The following is a 20,841-nucleotide window of genomic DNA, read 5'->3' as shown; positions in this document are numbered from 1 at the left end:
AATTGGTTTATAAACCATATATAACCATCACTTAGATGGTTATTGTAAAGTGTTACCCATTGTTTTTGAGGTTTTGTATAATTCAACGTTTTGCCATGGTCAAGTGTCAAAAAAGGAAACATAAATCTAAATAAATTATAATGTCAAATGCAATTAAAAATTGCAATACATATCAATATTGATATCATCACATAAGTATTGTGATAGTACATGGGAGAAAAGCACATTGGTTCCGCCTTAGTATTTAGAGGCTACACATGTATCCATAGAGTGGAGTTAACCTCCAGTAACCCCTGTTTCTCACTGCTAGTGATAATAATATGCTGTCACCCCGAGGTAACTGTGACTGCTGAGTGAAACCTCAAGTGCATCGTCACAGTCTGTCCCAACTCCTCTGCTGCTTGTTCTGTCTTTATACAAGCTGTATATCTCTGCACTGTAAAAAAAATCTGTTAAATTAATATTAGATAAAATACCGACAGCTGTGGTTACCAGAACTTCACCATAAAAATACAGTGAGTGGGTTTTCTACTGTAAAATTCAATATAAATATTATCAAAAACTGAAATTTTGTCTGAATATTCCTGTTATTTTTTAGGGTAATTGTGTCCTAGTGAAAATATGGTATTTGTCCTTTAATTTTACATGAAAGAAACTGTGTGTTTTATACAGTTTGAAAGTCTTGTACTATTCCTTAATTTACAGTAATTAAAAGCATCTATTACGGTGATATTCTATTTATAATTTTACGACTACACTGTAAAAAAAAATCTTTTTAATTTACGGTAAAATACCAGCAGCTGTGGTTGCCAGAACTTCACTGTAAGAATTACAGTGAGTGGGTTTTCTACTGTCAATTTAAATGTAAATATCAGCAAAAAATATAATTTAGACTCAGTAGTCCCTTTATTTTTAGGGTAATTGTGTCCTTGTAACATGGTATTTCTCCATTAATTTTACATGATTTTTTAAATATTTTTTACAGTAAAACTGTGGTTTTTCAAAAGTTTTTCAAAAGATTTGTACTATTCCTTGATTTACGGAAATTAAAAGTGTCTATTATATGTCTTTTTTTATTGTACGCCCTATTCCTCATACAATTTGACAGTGTTTTACTGTAACACAGTGGTGGTTATTTCATGTGGACCCTTGTCCTCCACAGTGTTAAGTGTCCTGTGACAAGCTATACATGTTCCAGGGCGACCAGGACTGTCTGTATTGGCTGTGTGCTTGTCGAGCAAACGTTATTTAAGATTGGATGTTCTCCAGTGGTAACTCACATTGACAGTAAGTGCAGATGACACTGTACTTCTGATAGCACTCTGCAGCTGAACTGGCTCTTCAAAAAAATACTTTTTCTTCAACCATTGCTGCTAGTTTCCATCCAAATGTGGGCAAAGGGTTTTCATAACCTAACCCAGGGACTGTGCTGCTATCAACTTCACTCCAAAGTTCAGACTTGAAATTTTCTCCCAGTTTTTGTTTGACATTCCTAGGTCATGTAAAACCAAAGATATGATAGTTTTAATTTGATAGTATTATTAGAGCGTTGGTGTAGCTCTCTGTGTAATTTCGTTGTTGTTGTTTTGAAGAGTTGCAGCTAACAAGGACAAAAAGCTTATAAATATACATGTTTTTAAGGGACTTTTTTGTATATACTTTTATTATATTTACATTTTTATCTTTTTATATGTTCATATTTGTATCCTATGTTTACATTTTCAAGTTCCAAAACAGTTCATTGAGCATATTTGTGGTTTTTATTGTAGTAAATAGTATAATTTTTCAACTCGGATTTTATGATTTTTGGGCTCAATATGTTGATAAAGTAGGTTCAATCGAAAAAATAATTGTCAGATCATCAGGTGAAGAAAAAATGGATACCAAATATGGGTATAGTAAACATTTTTATGTGGTACATGAAGGGCAAAATCAAAAGTATTCAAAAACGGCCAAAATAGGCTCAGACCCCAGAGGGTTGATGCATCAAAACAATTAGTGACGTTTCAATGAATTAGAATAGCAGCATCCCCATAAACCCAGTTCAGCTCCCTCTGTTCTCCACAGGTCAAATCAAGTGATAAATCACAGTTAAACAGAGATGACACACACCGTGTTTGACAACATATGACTTTCGACAAGTAACAGGGTTATGAAGCGCTGAATTAAGACAGCACTTGATATGCATTTCCTCCGTTCAGAGCTCCTGTGTACCTCACCGTACTCAGCATAAATCACCATCTCAACCATGAGTCACAATCCTGCTCCGGGATTAATTAGTACAACCTAAGTGGCACTGACCTGCAATTAAAGCACAGAGGAGCCTTGATCTTCTTAAATATGTATCCCACACACCTTCAGAATTAATCACACACAGAAAGAAAGTCCTCACATGTGAGAAAGTAATGTGAGTTAAGCTGAAAATGTCCCAGTGAAAAGTGTAACCCTTATTTTTTGTCGGGGTAGCGTTCTCCAGTCTCTCGGGCTGATGGTGTTGTGAATTAATTTGAAGATGTATTAAAATATCAGACATATAGCAGTTTAAATATGCATCAAACATGTTTTGATAAACACACAGAAATCTGACCAACAGTCACAGTCTCTTTACAGGAAACTTCTGCTTGATTAAGATATGAGCAGCTCTGATTTAGGAAATCCCACTGCACCATTTGGAAACATAACAGGAAATGATAGGACACTGAACTTTAGTTACACAGAAATAATGACGCACCAACCTGCAAAGTAAAAGAGAAACCTGGTCGTCAAGTGTTTTTCTTTAAAGATTTTCTACGACAATGGGTGATGAGCGGGCTACAAGATAACTCAACACTTATTTCTTCATCTTCTTTAATAACCAACATACAGCATTCCACTTCACAGGCCACAACACAAGAGAAACCGCGCGAAACGACTGCATCCGCTTGACTACTCCTCACCGATACTTGTCCCCCAAAACAAGGGCAGGTAGGAACTAATTAAGTAATATCAACTTAAATATAACACATGAAAAGGAATACATAAATTATAATGAAAGTGCCATAAATAATAATGAAATAATTATTGTATATAATAATAACTTAAATTATTAAAATAACCCAAAACATATTTTTTCCATTAACCCTCTGGGGTCTGAGCCTATTTCTGCTGTTTTTGAATACTTTTGATTTTGCCCTTCATATATAACATAAAAAATGTTTACTATGCCCATATTTGGTATCCATTTTTTCTTCACCTATATGATCTGACAGTTATTTTCTCACTTTAACCTACTTTATCAACATATTGAGCCCAAAAATGATGAAATCCGAGTTGAAAAATTATACTATTTACTACAATAAAAACCACAAATATGCTCAATAAACTGTTTTGGAACTTGAAAATGTAAACATAGGATATAAATATGAACATATATGAGATAAACACTTAAATATAATAAAACTATATACAAAAAAGCCCCATAAAAACATGTATATTTTTAGGCGTTTTCTCCTTGTTAGCTGCAACTCTTCAAAACAAACTATGTGTGAAATTACACAGAGAGCTAACGCTCAAAAAATTCTGTACTATCAAATTAAAACTATCCTATTTTTGGTTTTACATGACCTAGGGATGTCAAACAAAAATTGGGAGAAAATTTCAAGTCTGTACTTTGGAGTGAAGTTGAAAGCAGCGCTCCATGTGACCTAGTTTTTTTTAACGTCACATGATCTGATCAGGACGCCACCATCATAGACCCCAGAGGGTTAAATATGAAAACACATGAAAATTAATACATAAATTATAGTGAAAGTGCCATAAATAATAATGAAATAATTACTGTATATAATAACTTAAATTATTAAAATAACCCCAAACATATGTTTTCCATTAAGTAAGGTTACAAAAGCAAAGAGGCATTGCAACTAAATGAGATAATTTACTTATGTAATTATAAAAAATGAGCTGAAATATCACTTATCTTGCCTTTTATGGAAGCGTAGTGGTGTGGTTATTATTAATGAGGCCCTATTTTTTCTAACGAAGCCACTGATGATTAGCAAAACACTGGAAAATAAAATGTTTGCAGTTGTTCAATTACAAGCTGATAATTATCCAGACGGGATAATTAGATACATTAACAAACTGTTGAAGAGCAGATACGAGTGAGTAGGAAGGTGAGTGTGTGACAGCGAGTGAATCATTATCCCATCACTCCAGCTGGTGAGGATGTGACACTTTGCCTGACATTAGTGGAATGAGAAAATCTCTCAGCTAGGACGGGAGAGAAACTGCTCTCATGGCTCGAGAAGACCGAACCACAACAAGATACGAGGTTCATTCAAGTTTGCCGGGGTCCGCTTGGGTCACGACACATTGCTATGTTGTTAATATTATTACTACTACTATTATTATTATTATTATTATTATTATTATTATTATTATTATTATTATTACTATTATTATTATTATATATCATATTATTTATTATATTATTTTATTTTATTTATAATTATTTATAATTATTTTATTATTATACTGGCCTGATTATTATTATTATTATTATTATTATTATTATTATTATTATTATTATTATTATATATCATATTATTTTATTTATTATATTATTTTATTTTAATTATAATTATTTATAAATATTTTATTATACCTGCCTTATTATTATTATTATTATTATTATTATTATTATTATTATTATTATTATTATATATCATATCATATTATTTTATTTATTATATATTTTTATTCATAATTATTTATAATTATGTTATTCTTTTTATTTTATTTTATATTGTTACTATTTAATATTACATTTTATATTATATATTATATACTGTACTATTATTATTATTATTATTATTATTATTATTATTATAAACTGTCTAGTCACTATAGCATTGTTGCCATCATATCATCAGTATAATTACCATCATCTTGCCAACCTACCAACTGATCTTCTTTTCTCAACTTCTGAAGTGTCCTTGTTCTATTCTGTGTTTTCTTCTATTGTTGTTTTTATTTATTCTACCTAAATATTTTATTCTATTGTATTTTATTGTACTTGAATACCGGACTGCTGTGACAACCGAATTTCCCTTCGGGGATGAATAAAGTAATCTATCTATCTATCACACTCCCGTTGGATGAATCCTGAGAGCGACTCTGAAAACTCCTCAGCTGGAGAAAATAAATACTGAATCGTAAAACCCTACAAAATGCCAGATGGTAAGAAATGTAATCTGTGAAACACTGTCAAATGCCGTGATGACTGTGGATTTTAATAAGGGTAACACAAAACCCCTCCAGCTAAATGCTTTCAGTGTTGCATCGTTGTTGTGTGCTTGTCATGATTCATGTTTTATGGAAAAGGTTGGGAATTCAAACAGATTTAGTTGTAAAAACGGCTGATCAATCATGAAGCTACTGATGTTTGTGGATTTATTAAAGTGCTTTAAGCATTTGTAGATGTTACTGCGGCTCTGAAACTGCAGAAAAACAACAATTACTGCTTGCTTTGAATCTTCTAATAACTCCACACCGCACTGTGGCCAACTGAGTCATTCTTCAAGAGGACTTTATTGGGGTTCATTCTTCAAAGGCAGAGCATTAAAATGGGTGTGCAAAATGAATGTACTGAAATAAAGCTCAAGGAAGATTTAAAGAGGACGTTAAGCTGATATTGAAAAGTTCTGCAAACTATTTCAGTATTACTGTAGAGCATGGGTCTCAAACCCACGGCCCGCGGGCCACTTGCGGCCCTCGTGACGATATTTTGTGGCCCCCACCTTGATATGAAAGTTTAATGTGAGTTTTATATGAATGGCACTTTACCGTGTTGTGTGTGGAAGGTCCCTTTAATTACTTTATTTGTTAATTTTGTGTCTTTTTTTGTAATTTTGTGTCTTTTTTTTGGTAATGTTGTGTCTTTTTTTAGTAATTTTGTGTCTTTTTTAAAATTCTGTGGCTTTTTTTGTAATTTTGTGTCTTTTTTGGTCACTGTGTGTCTTTTTGTGTCATTTTGCGTCTTTTTTAGATAATTTTGTGTCTTTTTAGTAATTTTGTGTGTTTTGGTAATTCTGTCTTTTTTTGGTCATTTTATTTCTTTTTTAAGTAATTTAGTTTTTTTTCTGTCATTTTGTGTCTTTTTTGGGTAATTTTGTTTCTTTTTTTAAATAATGTTGTGTCTTTTTTGGTAATTCTGTGTAATTTGTCATTTTGTGTTATTTTTTGTCATTTTGTGTCTTTTTTTGTAATTTTGTGTCTTTTTTTGGTCATTTTGATACTGCCTCCAGCGGCCGCAGGTAATTTGAGTTTGAGACCCCTGCTGTAGAGTCAGACACTGCTTTGCCTAGACTGACCTGATATTTTTTGTTTAGTACGAAAGGCTCACATAGAGTTTAAAGATAAAATTGGAGATTGCTCTCAAATGGTTCATCATAACCAACAGACTTTATGTTCTTCAGGAGTCCCACAGGGTTCACAGATATTTCTCTAGACAACATACATTCCCTGCCAGGTAAATAATATACAGCACTGCTATACCTGCACGTAAAGCCCAATGCTGCCAAAAAGCAATCTTCACTAAAATGACTTAAAGGTGGAGGAGGTTATGTTTGTCTGTCAGTGAGATAGTGAAAAAAACTTCTGGCATGATTTCATGAAAATGTGTGGAAGGCTGCAGCCAGGGCCAACTAAGAACACGTTTTGGACTGAATTTAAATCACAAGTTGGACCCATTTTTTTGGTCATTGCTGCCACACAAATAACAGAAACAGAATCAATGTGTTGTTTAATTTCTCTGAGCAATAATATGCTGTACACTATGGGAGAATACTGTCAACTTGAGTGTGATCAATTCATTAATTCATCGTATATATATATATATGTATATATATATATATATATATATATATATATATTAAATGTTTCGTCGTTTATATTCGTTTGTGTAGCTGGAGGTCATTTATATGGTTATAAACTTTATGTTTTCATGGCTAATCTCAAACCTGCGAAATCATGAAGCAGTATATTATATGAACGGATCTGTCTTAATAAAGTGCTGTGCCAACACACCATCCAAGTAAAAACAAAGTTGGTTGAACCAAGTGCAGTAATTCAGCAATATACAGTCATGGGAAAAAAAATACACAACCTAAACAGTGCAGGTTTAAAGAGTAAAATAAAATAAATGCATTAAATATGAGGCCTTTTAAGTTTGGAGCAAAGAGGGAAAAATTCTGCAAGTCTGCATATTCTGGTATATATCGTAATTACATTAATTATATATATTTATACATCTATATAGAACAGTTGACTATATAACAAAACAGGTAGCTAATGAGTGTGTTCCTCAATTAAATTTTCATGCTTCAAAAGCCAGGGCTCTTAAACACAAACAAGGCATAGTCTACATATTGCGGAGTTGCGCAATATGCTACATGTTTTGTCTCTTTATTCGATGCTAACATCAGATCGACCTAATTCCTAATGACCATTAATCCATCATTGATTAATTATTCCCATCCCTACTGTACACATCTTCTTTGTAGCGACCATGTTGTTTCCACATTACAACTTAAAACTCATCAACCTCATCAACCTCCCACAGACACTTGTTGAGTGTCTGCTGCTGTCTGCGGCCTAGTAAGGTTGTCTCCATAGCAACCGCTATGTTATCGCTTTTTGTCATTCCAGCGAGCTGAGACGGGGACTGAATAGGTACTGGGCAAAGAAGGGTCTCAGGCTTACACACTCGAACTCCCACATATACAGATATGCATACAGCCAATGAAACAGATCTGACATATCAATACCTGCTGCTATGGCTCCCATATTAGCAAACAATTCCCTATTTACACATCCAGCAGACACAGAGTCAACTCAAATCAAACCAACTTTATTTATAGAGCCCTTTAAAACAGCCACAGCTGATACAAAGTGCTGCACATGGCAGGAAAGACCAACAATAAAAACAAGAAACAGAAAAACACCTAAAACAGAGTTAGAGCAGAGCATTATAAGCATCAATTTGCAGCCTTCTGTCTAACGATTATGGTGCATGTCTAACGTCTACTCTCTGAGCAGAATTGGGTAATAACTTACTGTGAGTTCCTCCTCTTTACAATCCTGTTCAGTCACTATATTTGATATTAAAGGTTCCTGCACTGCAGGTTTAATGCAACACTAAATAGTGCAGGTTTAAAGAGTAAAATAAAATAAATGCATTAAATATGAGGCTTTTTAAGTTTGGAGCAAAGAGGGAAAAATTCTGCAAGTCTGCATATTCTGGTACATATCGTAATTACATTAATTATGCACAGTTTTTTATATCCTGTTAATTGACACAAAGGGAAAGTTGTTTTTCTAAGCGTGCAACATTTGTTGATTGTGAGGGCAGTGGAGTTTGTGAATTTTGATGAGTGGGACATAATGAGCCAGCAGCATGAGTCGTCCTGGCTGATGGTTTATTCAGTGTTTGCTGGACTGTTGGGTGGGCTTTTGAGCGGATAGTGTTATTTTTCTTCATGTATACTTGCATTGCTAAAATAATTTACATTCTTCTATTGTCACACAAAAGTTACACTGCATGTAACATTCTGTGCTGATGAGCCGACGTAATGTTTTATCATTTTATGACTGCTTTTGAGAAAAGATTCTCGTTCTTTTTTTTATTTAAAGAGGATTGTGCATCGGTCTGCAACCTTTATTAACAAAAGACTCATTGTTGGCCAAAAAAAAGAGAAAAATGCCAGACTGGAGCCACAAAACCTCATACTAAGTCTAAATTAGCCTAATAGCATGACTAATAGGCCTTAATGAGTCTTTTATTAATATGAAGAATGCAGTGAGTCTGGACACCAAAGAAATATCTCAGGAAATTTGGAATTGAAAGCTCGCCTAGCTAGAAAAACTCAAAACGAGACTTGAAGTTGATAAAATTAAGAGGTTAAGATGCACATTTTAGTTGACTTTTAAATGCCAAGCCATACAGTCATGAAAAAAATATTAAAAATATCTCATAAGAGTTTAATCTAAGAGCTGATATCTAGCCATTTCCATGGTTTTATTGATAATAACCAAAATTATTATCAAGAAAACCATTTAAAATGTCTAGATATCAGCTCTTAAATTAAACTCTTATCAGATATTTTTGTTGTTATCATTATATTTGTCCAAACAAATGTACCTTTATTTGTACTCAGGCATTAAAATGAACAATACATTGAAGAAAACAAGGGTTGTCTAATCATTTTTTCCATGACTGTATATTAGCTGCACATTTTTACTATTGAAGAATACAAATTCCAGTGGGATGATGCCAATGATAAATAAAAATGTTAAGAAATCAGTATTCATTTGGTATAATCATTTTGTCATAGACACAGGGAGCCACTGCAGGCAGCCTGAAGAGCCTCAGGTTGCCTACCCCTGGGATAGGGTAATTATATATATATATATATATATATATATATATATATATATATATATATATATGGTACCCTACTGCCGGTATGTAAGCTAAAATGTCTATTTCATCATGCTAAAGCCTAGAAACACTTTGCAAAAGATATTCAAGCAGGATGACACCACATACCAAATGAATGCACCAGAAGAGTCTGACTCACACACCACAGTCCATTAACAAACTAAACTGAGCACCAAACTGAAATACATCAAGCAACTAATCCTCTGTGAGGCATGTGGATGAATAATCATTATAAATCACCGTTTGAGTACATTTTTTCTGTGAAAATGCACACATCAGTAAAGGTATTTGCTGCTGATTCCAACTTCTAATTAATCTGACTAAAATATGCACTGCAAAAAAGGGGTGTCTAAAAACAATGAGTACATTTTGAAAACTTTGGTGCCCACCAGTGATGCAAATGTGCAATTATCAAGTAAGAAATTCTAACATAAAGGCTTTACAGACACCCCAAAATTAGGAATACATATTTTTCCTCTTACCTACAGTGCTATTTATAAGTCGAGAATTGTTGGAGCTATCAGCTGTAGAGATGTCTGCCTTCTCTCCAATATAACAGGACTATATGACACTTGGCTTGTGGTGCTCAAGGTGCCAACAAAATATACATTTGGAAAAACTCCGTAAGAATGTGTCTTTCCAGAAATCATGACCTGGTTACTCAAGATAATCCATAGACCTGGTTGTGAGCAGTTTAATAGTAGAAACTATTTTCTTTTAACCATAGGATGCGACATGAAATCAGGTATGCACTGCAAAAAAAAGTGTGTCTAAAAACAAGATAAAAACACTAAATCTGAGGGAAATGATCTTGCTGCATGGACAGATAATTTACCTTGGCAAGATTTCTTAAATTAAGATTATTTAATCTAGAAATAAGCATGTTGAACACTTAAAATAAGAAATTAACTCTTAAAACAAGAAATTATCTAACACAGGGATGGGCAACTTAAATGCTGGAGGGAGCCACAGTGTTTCATGGACACTACCACTGGGCCACATATAGGACTGTGCACTTAACCATATATGATGAAACTGCAATTTTAAATATGTTTATAGTGCAGTAACTTAACATATTTCATGCTCAAATGCATGTATAACAGTATAAATAGGAATACCAAATGTTTGAAGCAAATAAAAAATAACCACTTACTGTTATTTCTTTTTTTTTTCAGTGCAAGAACAGCAGACCAACATTAATTGCAAGAAGTAATTTTGTGCATTTTTACACTGCACTTTTAAGATTTCATGCTCAAATGCATGTAGTTGTACTGAGGGCCACTTCAAGAGAGGGTGCGGGCAGTATGCGGCCCCCGGGCCTCCAGTTGCCCATCCCTGATCTAACACTTCTAAATCTAAAGTTTTTTTAAGAGTTCATTTCTTATTTTAAGCATTCAACATGCTTATTTCTAGATTTAATAATCTTAATTTAAGAAATCTTGTCAAGGTAAATTATCTGTCCATGCAGCAAGATCATTTCCCTCAGATTTAGTGTTTTTATCTTGTTTTTAGACACACCTTTTTTGCAGTGTGGGGTCTTAAGCGTAGAAGTAACAACCCAGCCAACCCACAGTCACCAGCCTTATACTTTAGGGGGTAAAAAAAATCATTTTCAGGCCAACTGCTCTTCTGCACAAGCCAAGGTCATCACAGCAGCCAAACGGGGCTGGCAGCACATTCAGCCAGCCTGCTCGTACCTCCGTAGACGTGTGTCGTCACGGTGTGAACCACAAGCTCCTGCCCCGGAGAAAAAACCCGGGTCAAGCTGATGATTACATCAAGAGGACAGGCTTGCCAAGTGTTACTATCAGTGCCAAATGTCTCCTTCTTTCCCTCACACCTGCTCCATTTCTCATCATTCCCATTCATGCTCTCTCTCTTTTTCTTTCTACTGTCATGCACATCCATCACTCTCTGTCTCACTCACTTATAGTCAGTCTATTTAATTTCCATACTGACATGTTATCTATTGTTTGTTTCTTGTGCCACAGATTCTTTTGTCAGTCCAAGTTCAGGTTCTCAAAACCCCTTTAGGTCGTCCAAAGGCACATCTGCCAGGCTCACATCCGCCCCTCATCAGTCACAATATCACTCAGAGGACATCACATGCTCCATATTCAGCTTTTGCTTTGCACTGCCCACCAAAAATGCACAGAAACAGTAAGAACAATGGAGACAGAGTTGAAAGTAGTAGAACCTTCTTTAACGAGATTTATGGATTGCATTAGGGCAGAGAAGTAGAGAGGACTCTCGCGGCAGTTTGTCAGACTTTCACTTACTTGAGTCCCAGGATAATTTCTTCCTCTGAGCACAAAGATTTTCTTTTCAGCCAATATAATAAATCCTCTGAGCTCCAAGTGGATTTTGCAATATTACGGCACATCATCGACACAGGCAAGTTTATTAAAAAACATGGAGAATATGAGAAATTTCAGTTTGGTTTGTATTTTGGTATTTACCGTGCACACAGGTTCTGTGCTTGGACCAATTTTATTCACCCTTTATATGCTCCTTCTAGGTCATGGGTCTCAAACTCGCGGCCCGCTGGCCAATTGTGTTTTATATGAATGGCACTTTACCGTGTTGTGTGTGGAAGGTCCCTTTAGTTATTCTTTTCTGGTAATTTTGTGTCTTTTTTTTTTTTTTTTTTTTTTTTTTTTATAATTTTGTGTCCTTTTTTTCATAATGTTGTGTCTTTTTTTTGGTAATTTTGATACTGCCTCCAGCAGCCCCCAGGTAATTTGAGTTTGAGAGTCCTGCTCTAGGTAATATCATGAGAAAACATTTGATTAACTTTCATTGTTATGCTGATGACACTCAGTTATATATATTAATCAAGCCAGGTGAAATTGATCAGCTAGTCAAACTTAATGCATGCCTTAAGGACATAAACAACTGGATGGTCCACAACTTTCTAATGTTAAACTCTGATAAAACTGAAGTGATTGTGCTGGGACCCGAATACCTCCGAAACTCATAATCTAAAGACTTAATTAGCATCAATGGCATTACCCTGGCCTCCAAATATATATATATATATATATATATATATATATATATATATATATATATATATATATATATATATATATATATATATATATATTTATATATATATATATATATATTTATATATATATATATATATATATATATATATGTGTGGTCTGTACAGCTTTTGGATTGTGCCTGAGCTTAAAATGAAACCCGAAGACCAAGAACTGGGTCTTTGAACCACAGGCAGATTTAACAACAGTATTAATTTTACAAAAATGTCACAAAACTTTAGGCCCTCAGTTTCCAGGGGGAAAAAAACTCAAAGGCAAAAGGTAAAAAAAAGAAAAAAAATGAAAGTAATGATTCACTTTCTGCTCTACTTTGCAGAAGTAATCTTTTTAATTATGACATACAGCATTCATTTCTTCATATGCAGTTCAATTCATGACTCAGCAAAGTTAGCAGAAGAGAAATAAGACTTACCTGCCAGAAGATGGTATCTATTGTGCTGCCCAGGAAGCCTTCTCTCGTTTCAGACGACAGGAGTTTGGGGCCGAGGATCGTCATAAACTCCTCGAAATCAACCTGTCCATCACCTGGCAGGACGAAGACAGACAGGACAGATTATTGATCGCTGATTACGTACACTGTAAAAAAAAACTGTTGTTTTAACGGTAAAAAACCAGCAGCTGTGGTTGCCAGAACTTTACCGTAATAAATACAGTGCAACTTTTTTTAATATTACGGTAAAAAGATATTGGCACTGTTGATTTCACGTTTAAGATTGCTATTTTATTCCATTTTTTACCGTATAAATAAAAAGTTTTTCCATCAAAAGAAACACTGTTCTGCCATATAATTGATATAAAAGAAAATACTTTATAAATGCTGCATAAATTAAAGATTTTACCATTAATTATTACAGTATATTTCTGTTAGAGATATGGTGTTTAGTACATTTAACAGTGAGAAAAAGTATTTTTACAAAAAATGAATGCAAAAAAAATGGCTTGTATATATATATATTACAATATATTTTTGCTACAAACACGTTGCCAGTGAATTTCACAGTAGAGTTATGTTTTTTTTTTAATGTTTTGGCTAATATATTCTTTTACAGTGTTTCATTGTTACTGGAACTGAATTAACCCATTTATCTTTTTACGTCTTTTACTGTCATGTTTTAGCAGTTTTTCACTGTAAAACCTACATATATTTTTTTTACAGTGTACTGATAATAGCATTGTTTGCAACTTCATTCAAATCAGTTGCTGCTTATAAATTACACTTCAACACTTGAGACCAAATCTCCCTGAACACACCCAAAGGTGATATTAAGCCAAATGTGATGAATATTTTGTCTGTGAAATGTAGAGCAATATCCAGGCTGCATAATGGAAGGAACACCTTTATTGTTTTTTGGTCTACATCTGAGTTTTTTACCTTGCGGTTTAGTCTCAAATTTATCATCTTATACTGTGGAAATGATTCAGACAGCATGAACGCAATCTCAATGTAATCTCTTCTTTGGTTTGGAGTGAGAGGCGAGGTGTGTGAGCTGCTGTTGAAGGAAAAGGAGGTCAGAGCAATGAACCTTTCTTGGATTAAACAGGTACAGTACATAGCACACACATAATTGAAGCCTCTGGGGTTGCTAAAGTTTTTCTGCTGTTTTTTTTCCTACAATTTGTTTTTAGAAACTCAGTTATTGTACCCGATGTTTGGGCTCAAAGGGAAATATGGATGTTGTTTGCGTCTTTGTTGTTATAATTTAAGGCCATCACACTTCAAATCACCCAGTTCAATTCACCATTTACTACTGAGAAGAGAGAGAACAATGAGCTCTGACTGGCTCTATAATAATGGATATGAAGCAGATCAAAGTTTACAGCTACTGTATCGCTCACAACAAGGAGTTCCTGCTGCGTACATTGATTTCAACAGTACAGTTTTGATGTGGGAGCCTGCTGATAGTTGGGTTTCTGCCAAAACAAAGCATCAAAACTCCGGAGATAGCTACAAATTCTCTTTGACAGGAAAGTTTTCATAAGCCCTGTGAGGTTTCTTTATTTCCCCTGCAGAGTGTGTCTGGTTTTATTATCTGTATGTTTAGATGAACTAAACATACATGGAAGGCTCTTGCTTGGGGAATTTCGAAAAGAAAGGGAAAATGTCAGTAAAAGTAGCTGAGGATTTAGATCTTTAGGGTTTAAAATAACGTGGTGGACAAGCATTATTATGGCTTTATTGTAATCCAATTAAAAGCTATGACACTAAAAGCAGCAGTAATTGCACAGCAAAGACACAGAATTTAATTTTCTCTTTCTCATTCAACACAGTTTGTTCACTCTTTCTTTTTTTCTTCTTATCCCTATTGTAAACTCATTTTACTCCCCTATTGTCCTCCCATCTGCTCTTTCTGTATCTGCAGATGAGGCTGGGACCTTGTCAGAGGAAAGTTACCGATGCAGGACGACTCAATCTGCCCCTGCCTTCTCTAGCTCTGCTGCTGCTCCGACTGGGACGGACACTCTTGGGCATGCTGGCACCAGGCGGCAACCTGAGCAGGGAGGCAAACCAGGAAGTGCCTTAAGCTGCATTCTACTGAAAATTTGTGCGTGGCTACCTTTGATTGACAGGTCACTAACAACGCGAGCCATCATCAGGAGAGAAGCAGAGCAATGCGTATCCACGGCAACGTGTCAATAAAGTTATATATAACGTTATATAGATATAAAAAAGTACGTTTAGCGGTTTGGTCTCATAACTTTGACCCTTTCACTGTATTTTCACTTAATGACCGTTTTGTTCATTAAATGTCTTGTTCAGCGTTTGGTTGGAGAATTGGTGGGCGGCAGTGGATTTTAAGGGGGAGATAGCAGGTCAACAGGAGATGCCACATAGAAGTGGTGTATACCTGAAGATGAATTTGAGATCCAGCTCAGCATTGTGTCATGATTTTATAGTCATAAATCTGTAATAATGACTGAATGAATTAATCAATTAAAAATATTTTACACTCAATTCTCCGTAACCTACAGATTTTCATGTTGTTACTTCATGTTATACCACATGTACAGTACATAAAAGTTCAAACTAAATCACACAAACGCGGCTGAACATTTGGTTACTATTGGGGGAGCTGAGGTTCACCCTAAAAGCCCTGTCTGCCTTTCCTAATACACCATGCTGGTTGCCAGCTCTCATTTTGATGTGTCTGCAGTTTTTGGCACCTCAGCATTATGCACACATTCTGTGTCAGTGATAGTTCAAGCAACCTGCTTTTGACAAGTGTCTTCCTGTGTTAAGTCACAACCCGGCATCCTGTTTCAGCTTGAAATAGAATTATGAATTATTAAAGGAAGATGCAAACTCCTGGTCCCTTTAGTCATAGACAAACAAGATAGATTAAAGACAATAGGGAATAAAACTAAATGTTAGTCTCTGTTAGTATTAACCCTAGTATTAACCCTCTGGAGTCTCCAAAAGCTCCAAATCCAGACTTGTTGACTCCATCCAGACTAGAAAACAAAGTAGCGTGGAGCCCTACAAATACATTTACCTCTAAAGTTTGGGCTGTAAACTCCATGAGGCCAGTTTCAGTTTGATGATGATATACCAAGTAAAACTGGAGACAAGCTCAAATATATTTAGTATAAAATGATAGAACTGGATGGAACCCTCTTATATGTTATATTTGACACCTTTGTTCACATTTGCAACTTTTAAAATTCTTTATTGAGCATGATAGTGTTTTGAAATGAAAAAAAAAAAGATTCAAAATCACATTTTATGTTGGACTAAAGGACTAAAAAAGACACAAAATGACCAAAAAAGACACAAAATGAAAAAAAAAAGACACAACAAGAAACAAAATGACAAAAAAAGACACAAAAAGATACAAAAATTACTAAAAAAATACACAAAATTACTAAAAACAACACACAAAAGACACAAAATGACCAAAAAAGACACAAAATGACTAAAAAAAGACACAAAAAGAAACAAAATGACTAAAAAAAGACACAAAAAGATACAAAAATGACTTAAAAAAATACACAAAATTAGTATAAACAACACACAAAAGACACAAAATGACCAAAAAGACACAAAACGACTAAAAAAATCCACACAAAATGACCAAAAAAACCACACAAAATGACAAAAAAAGACACAACATGAGAAGACAAGATGACGACAAAAACAAACACACAGAAGAAGACACAACAAGATTACTAAAAAAGACACCAAATGATAAAAAAAGACACAAAATGACTAAATAACTGGATGTAACCCTCTTATATGTTAGATTTGCAACCTTTGTTCACATTTGCAGTATTTCAAATTCTGTTTTGAGCATGACAGTGTTTTGAAAGTAAAAAAAAAAAAGATAAAAAATCACATTTTATGTTGGACTAAAGGACTAAAAAAGACACAAAATGACTAAAAAAGACACAAAATTACTAAAAATGACTAAATAAAGACACAAAACGACACAAAATGACTAAAAAAAAAGACACAAAATGACTAAAAACAGACACAAAAAGACAAAAAATTACTAAAAAAAAACAAAATGAGAAGACAAAATGACCAAAAAAACACAGAAGACACGAAATGACCAAAATAACTAGAAAAGACACAACGAAAGACACAAATAGGTATATAGGTGAGGTTGTGCTGGGAAAAAAATCCCAACATGGCATTTAAACATTTTTATGTGGTGTATACAGGCAGGATGAAAAGGATTCAAAAATGGACAAAATAGCCCAAAACTCCATAGAGTTAACATGCTTACACAGATCCAAGTTTAGCGGTCAGAGACAAAATTAGAGAGAAACTTTTCGTCATTAAGTCATTAACAACAGAAGAGAAAGAAGAGTGTGTAATCTTTACTGAAAGACAAAGGCTGCGATCTGGAACAAAGAAGAGCAGTGACACATCTCCATGAAGGACAAGCAGAGCTCAATAACAATCACAGAGACAGGCCTGACAGCAGATAACCTCCCAGTATCTCCTCCATCAGCTGGACCGATGGTCCGATCCTCACAGCTGCCCACTTGGCCCAGACACAATCATTACCATCCATTCTCATTCACCTCATAATGTCGTGTCCCTTTGATCACTGGCTGCTTGTTATTTTGTCAACGTGCATGAATATGAGAAGATCATTTCAGAAACCGCTCTCTGAATAAGATAAAAAAACAGGCCAGATTTTTCACACTTCCTGTTGCCACATCTTCTAATCAGTCATGGAACTGATTATACTCGTGTCAAGAGCTAGATAATGAATGAATGAATGAATGAATGAATGAATGAATGGCATTGTTATGGAGTTTTTCAAATGTATATAGGTAGACATCTCTACAGCTGATAGCTCCAACAATTAGTTAAAAGTACACGCTTCCATAAAAAGGTTATTTAAGTTGTATTAACTTATGTATCTCAAAATGAAAAGTAGACAGATGTATGAGATCCATTAATAAATGAATAAATATCAATAAATAAAAGATTATACCTATTTATGTACCCAACCATGTATATACTCTTCAAAAGTAAAATGAAAATGAAAAATAAAAAACAAAAAATAAACAGAGAGAGGAATAAATAAAATAAAATAAAATAAAATAAAATAAAATAAAATAAAATAAAATAAAATAAAATAAAATAAAATAAAATAAATAAAAGTCCTTTCCTTCTATTAAGAGCACTTCTATAACTTGCCTTCAGACTTTGTGTTCTGGTTAAAATAATCAATAATGGTTGCCAAATTATATAGAACTTTGTTTCCTGATTTTTCAGTAAGAATCTGATTTTCTTCAGCTCTAAACTGTAAAGCCTTTTTTTTTATTATTTCTTTTTTTGCTATTCGTATTTTAGTTCACATCAATATCTAAGTATAATCTGGACCTGTAAGAACTTTTCATTTTTAATTTAATTTAATTTAATTTAATTTTTATTTAATTTGCCATTTCTTAACTCCCACTGTCTTAAATTGAATGATGTGTGATGTGTGCCTCTTTTGTGTGTGTGTATGAGGACTCTATACTGCAAACAAAATCTACCTCTGTGTACAAATAAAGTAACTTGAACTTGAACTTGAAGCATTTATGTTAGAATTTCTTACTTGATATTTGCACATTTGCATCACTGGTGGGCACCAACGTTTTCAAATTATACACATAGGCTTTAAGGACTCTGTTATTCCAAAGCCTGCATTGAAGAAAGCAATAGGAAGCACTCCCTTTGCCACCTAGTGACCAATTGCAACTAAACTAAATCATACTTATTTGCACCTCTCTGGACATGAAGTCATTCTGTTGGCCTCTCCCTCATTTGTTTATTTAAACGGTTGGATCGTATCTGAATGAACCTTCTTTATCCAACAGACGTTTGGCAAAATAACAAAGACAAGGAAGCCAGTCGATCCTAAGATTCAATAATGCCTTAACAAAGAGAACAGCCAGTATTTTCCTAATGACATCAATCAATAGCAACAACTTGATCTGGGTCATTTAAAAAGAAAGAGGTTCTCCAGAGTACAACTCCAACAAACTCAAATTCATTGTTAAACCACAGTTCTGTGCACTGCAAAAAAGGTATGTCTAAAAACAAGATAAAAACACTAAATCTGAGGGAAATGATCTTGCTGCATGGACAGATAATTTCACTTGACAAATTAATCTTAAATTAAGATTATTAAATCTAGAAATAAGCATGTTGAAACCAGTTAAACCCAGAATAAAACCAGTTAAAACCACATAAACCAGAATAAAACCACATAAAACCAGTTCAAACCACATAAAACCAGGATATTTCTTAAATAAAAACCACTTAAAACCAGAATAAAACCACATAAAACCACATAAAACCACATAAAACCAAGAGATTTCTTGAATTAAGATTGTGAAATCTAGTTGAACGCTTAAAATAAGAAATTAACTCTTAAAACAAGATAAATTATCTAACACTTCTAAATCTAAAGTTTTTTTTATCTTGTAAGAAACAAATAATTGTCAGGTCACTCTGCTCGGGCCAGTTCATCGCTGTTCATCTTTAATACTTCTTGTTTTAAGAGTTCATTTCTTATTTTACGCATTTAATAATCTTAATTTAAGAAATCTTGTCAAGTGAAATTATCTGTCCATGCAGCAAGATCATTTCCCTCAGATTTAGGTAATCAATAGCAACAACTTGATCTGGGTCATTTAAAAAGAAAGAGGTTCTCCAGAATACAACTCCAAGTACAACAAACTCAGATACAATGCACAGAGACAGAAAGAACAATGAGAACCGAGTGAATAAATAAATAAAGAGCCTTGTACTTCCTGAGACAAAAGCTGCTGTGACCTTCGTCAGCTCCTAAAGTAGCCTCGCTGCTTCTTCAAGCTGCAGCAGACGATGCAACAAGAACCGGCCCCGAGGCTCAGAAGCAGCTAAGGTCCCCTGTGATTCTGAAGCAGATGAGTCAGAAGAGGAATAAAGGCAGTCTCACATCTTAAACTTTAATATTCAGCCTTGAACATTTATAGTATTTCTGTCTCCACAGTGAAACTGAAAAGCACTTATCAAAGGCTGTCAGAGCCGCATGAAGAATTTGAATATTTTCCCAGTGATCTGACATTTGCATATTACATTTTTCCATCCCAGCCTTATACAATTTTAAGAATCTATCCTTAATATAATGTCAATCACAGTAAATGCAGAGAGCTTTGCCTCAAACTTGGCTTTGCACAAATGCTGTCTGCAGAACGCTGCGGTTGCTTGTGTTTGTGCCTCTTGCTGCTCAGAGTTTTCTACTTGAGGATAAAAGGTTAGAAGGTCACAGGTGAGGATGCTGCTGCAGAAATAAATTGATATAGATCTGACGGTTTTGACAACAGAAGCAAAATGCACTCTGGATTTTATTGTTAAACCACAGTTCTGTGCACTGCAAAAAAGGTGTGTCTAAAGCAAGATAAACACACTAAATCTGAGGGAAATGATCTTGCTGCATGTTTCACTTGACAAGATTTCTTAAATTAAGATTGTTAAATCTAGAAATAAGCATGTTGAAACCAGTTAAAACCATAATAAAACCAGTTATAATCAGAATAAAACCACATAAAACCAGTTCAAACCACTTAAAACCACAATAAAACCACAAAAAACTGAATAAAACCAGTTCAAACCACTTAAAACCAGAATAAAACCAGTTCAAACCAGAATAAAACCACTTAAAACCAGAATAAAACCACAAACAGAATAAAACCACTCAAAACCAGAATAAAACCATTTAAAACCAGAATAAAACCAGTTCAATCCACATATAAAACAATTTAAAACCAGAATAAAACCAGTTCAATCCACTTATAAAACAATTTAAA

The 20,841-nt window shown here is 34.1% G+C and overlaps 1 protein-coding gene across 2 annotated transcripts in view; it reads right to left on the bottom strand.

Moving 5' to 3' along the window:
* Positions 1 to 20,841, bottom strand: part of caln1 (calneuron 1) — a 114,014-nt gene that overhangs the window by 49,592 nt on the left and 43,581 nt on the right. For both annotated transcript variants that reach the window (XM_059331854.1, XM_059331853.1), the window contains exon 4: positions 12,962 to 13,074. In XM_059331854.1, the coding sequence (XP_059187837.1) occupies positions 12,962 to 13,074 (113 nt within the window). The remainder of the gene's footprint in view (positions 1 to 12,961; positions 13,075 to 20,841) is intronic.

The sequence above is a fragment of the Centropristis striata genome, chromosome 4 (assembly GCF_030273125.1).
Source record: "Centropristis striata isolate RG_2023a ecotype Rhode Island chromosome 4, C.striata_1.0, whole genome shotgun sequence".
Classification (NCBI taxonomy): Eukaryota; Metazoa; Chordata; class Actinopteri; order Perciformes; family Serranidae; genus Centropristis; species Centropristis striata.
This window is presented reverse-complemented; position numbering and strand designations above follow the sequence as displayed.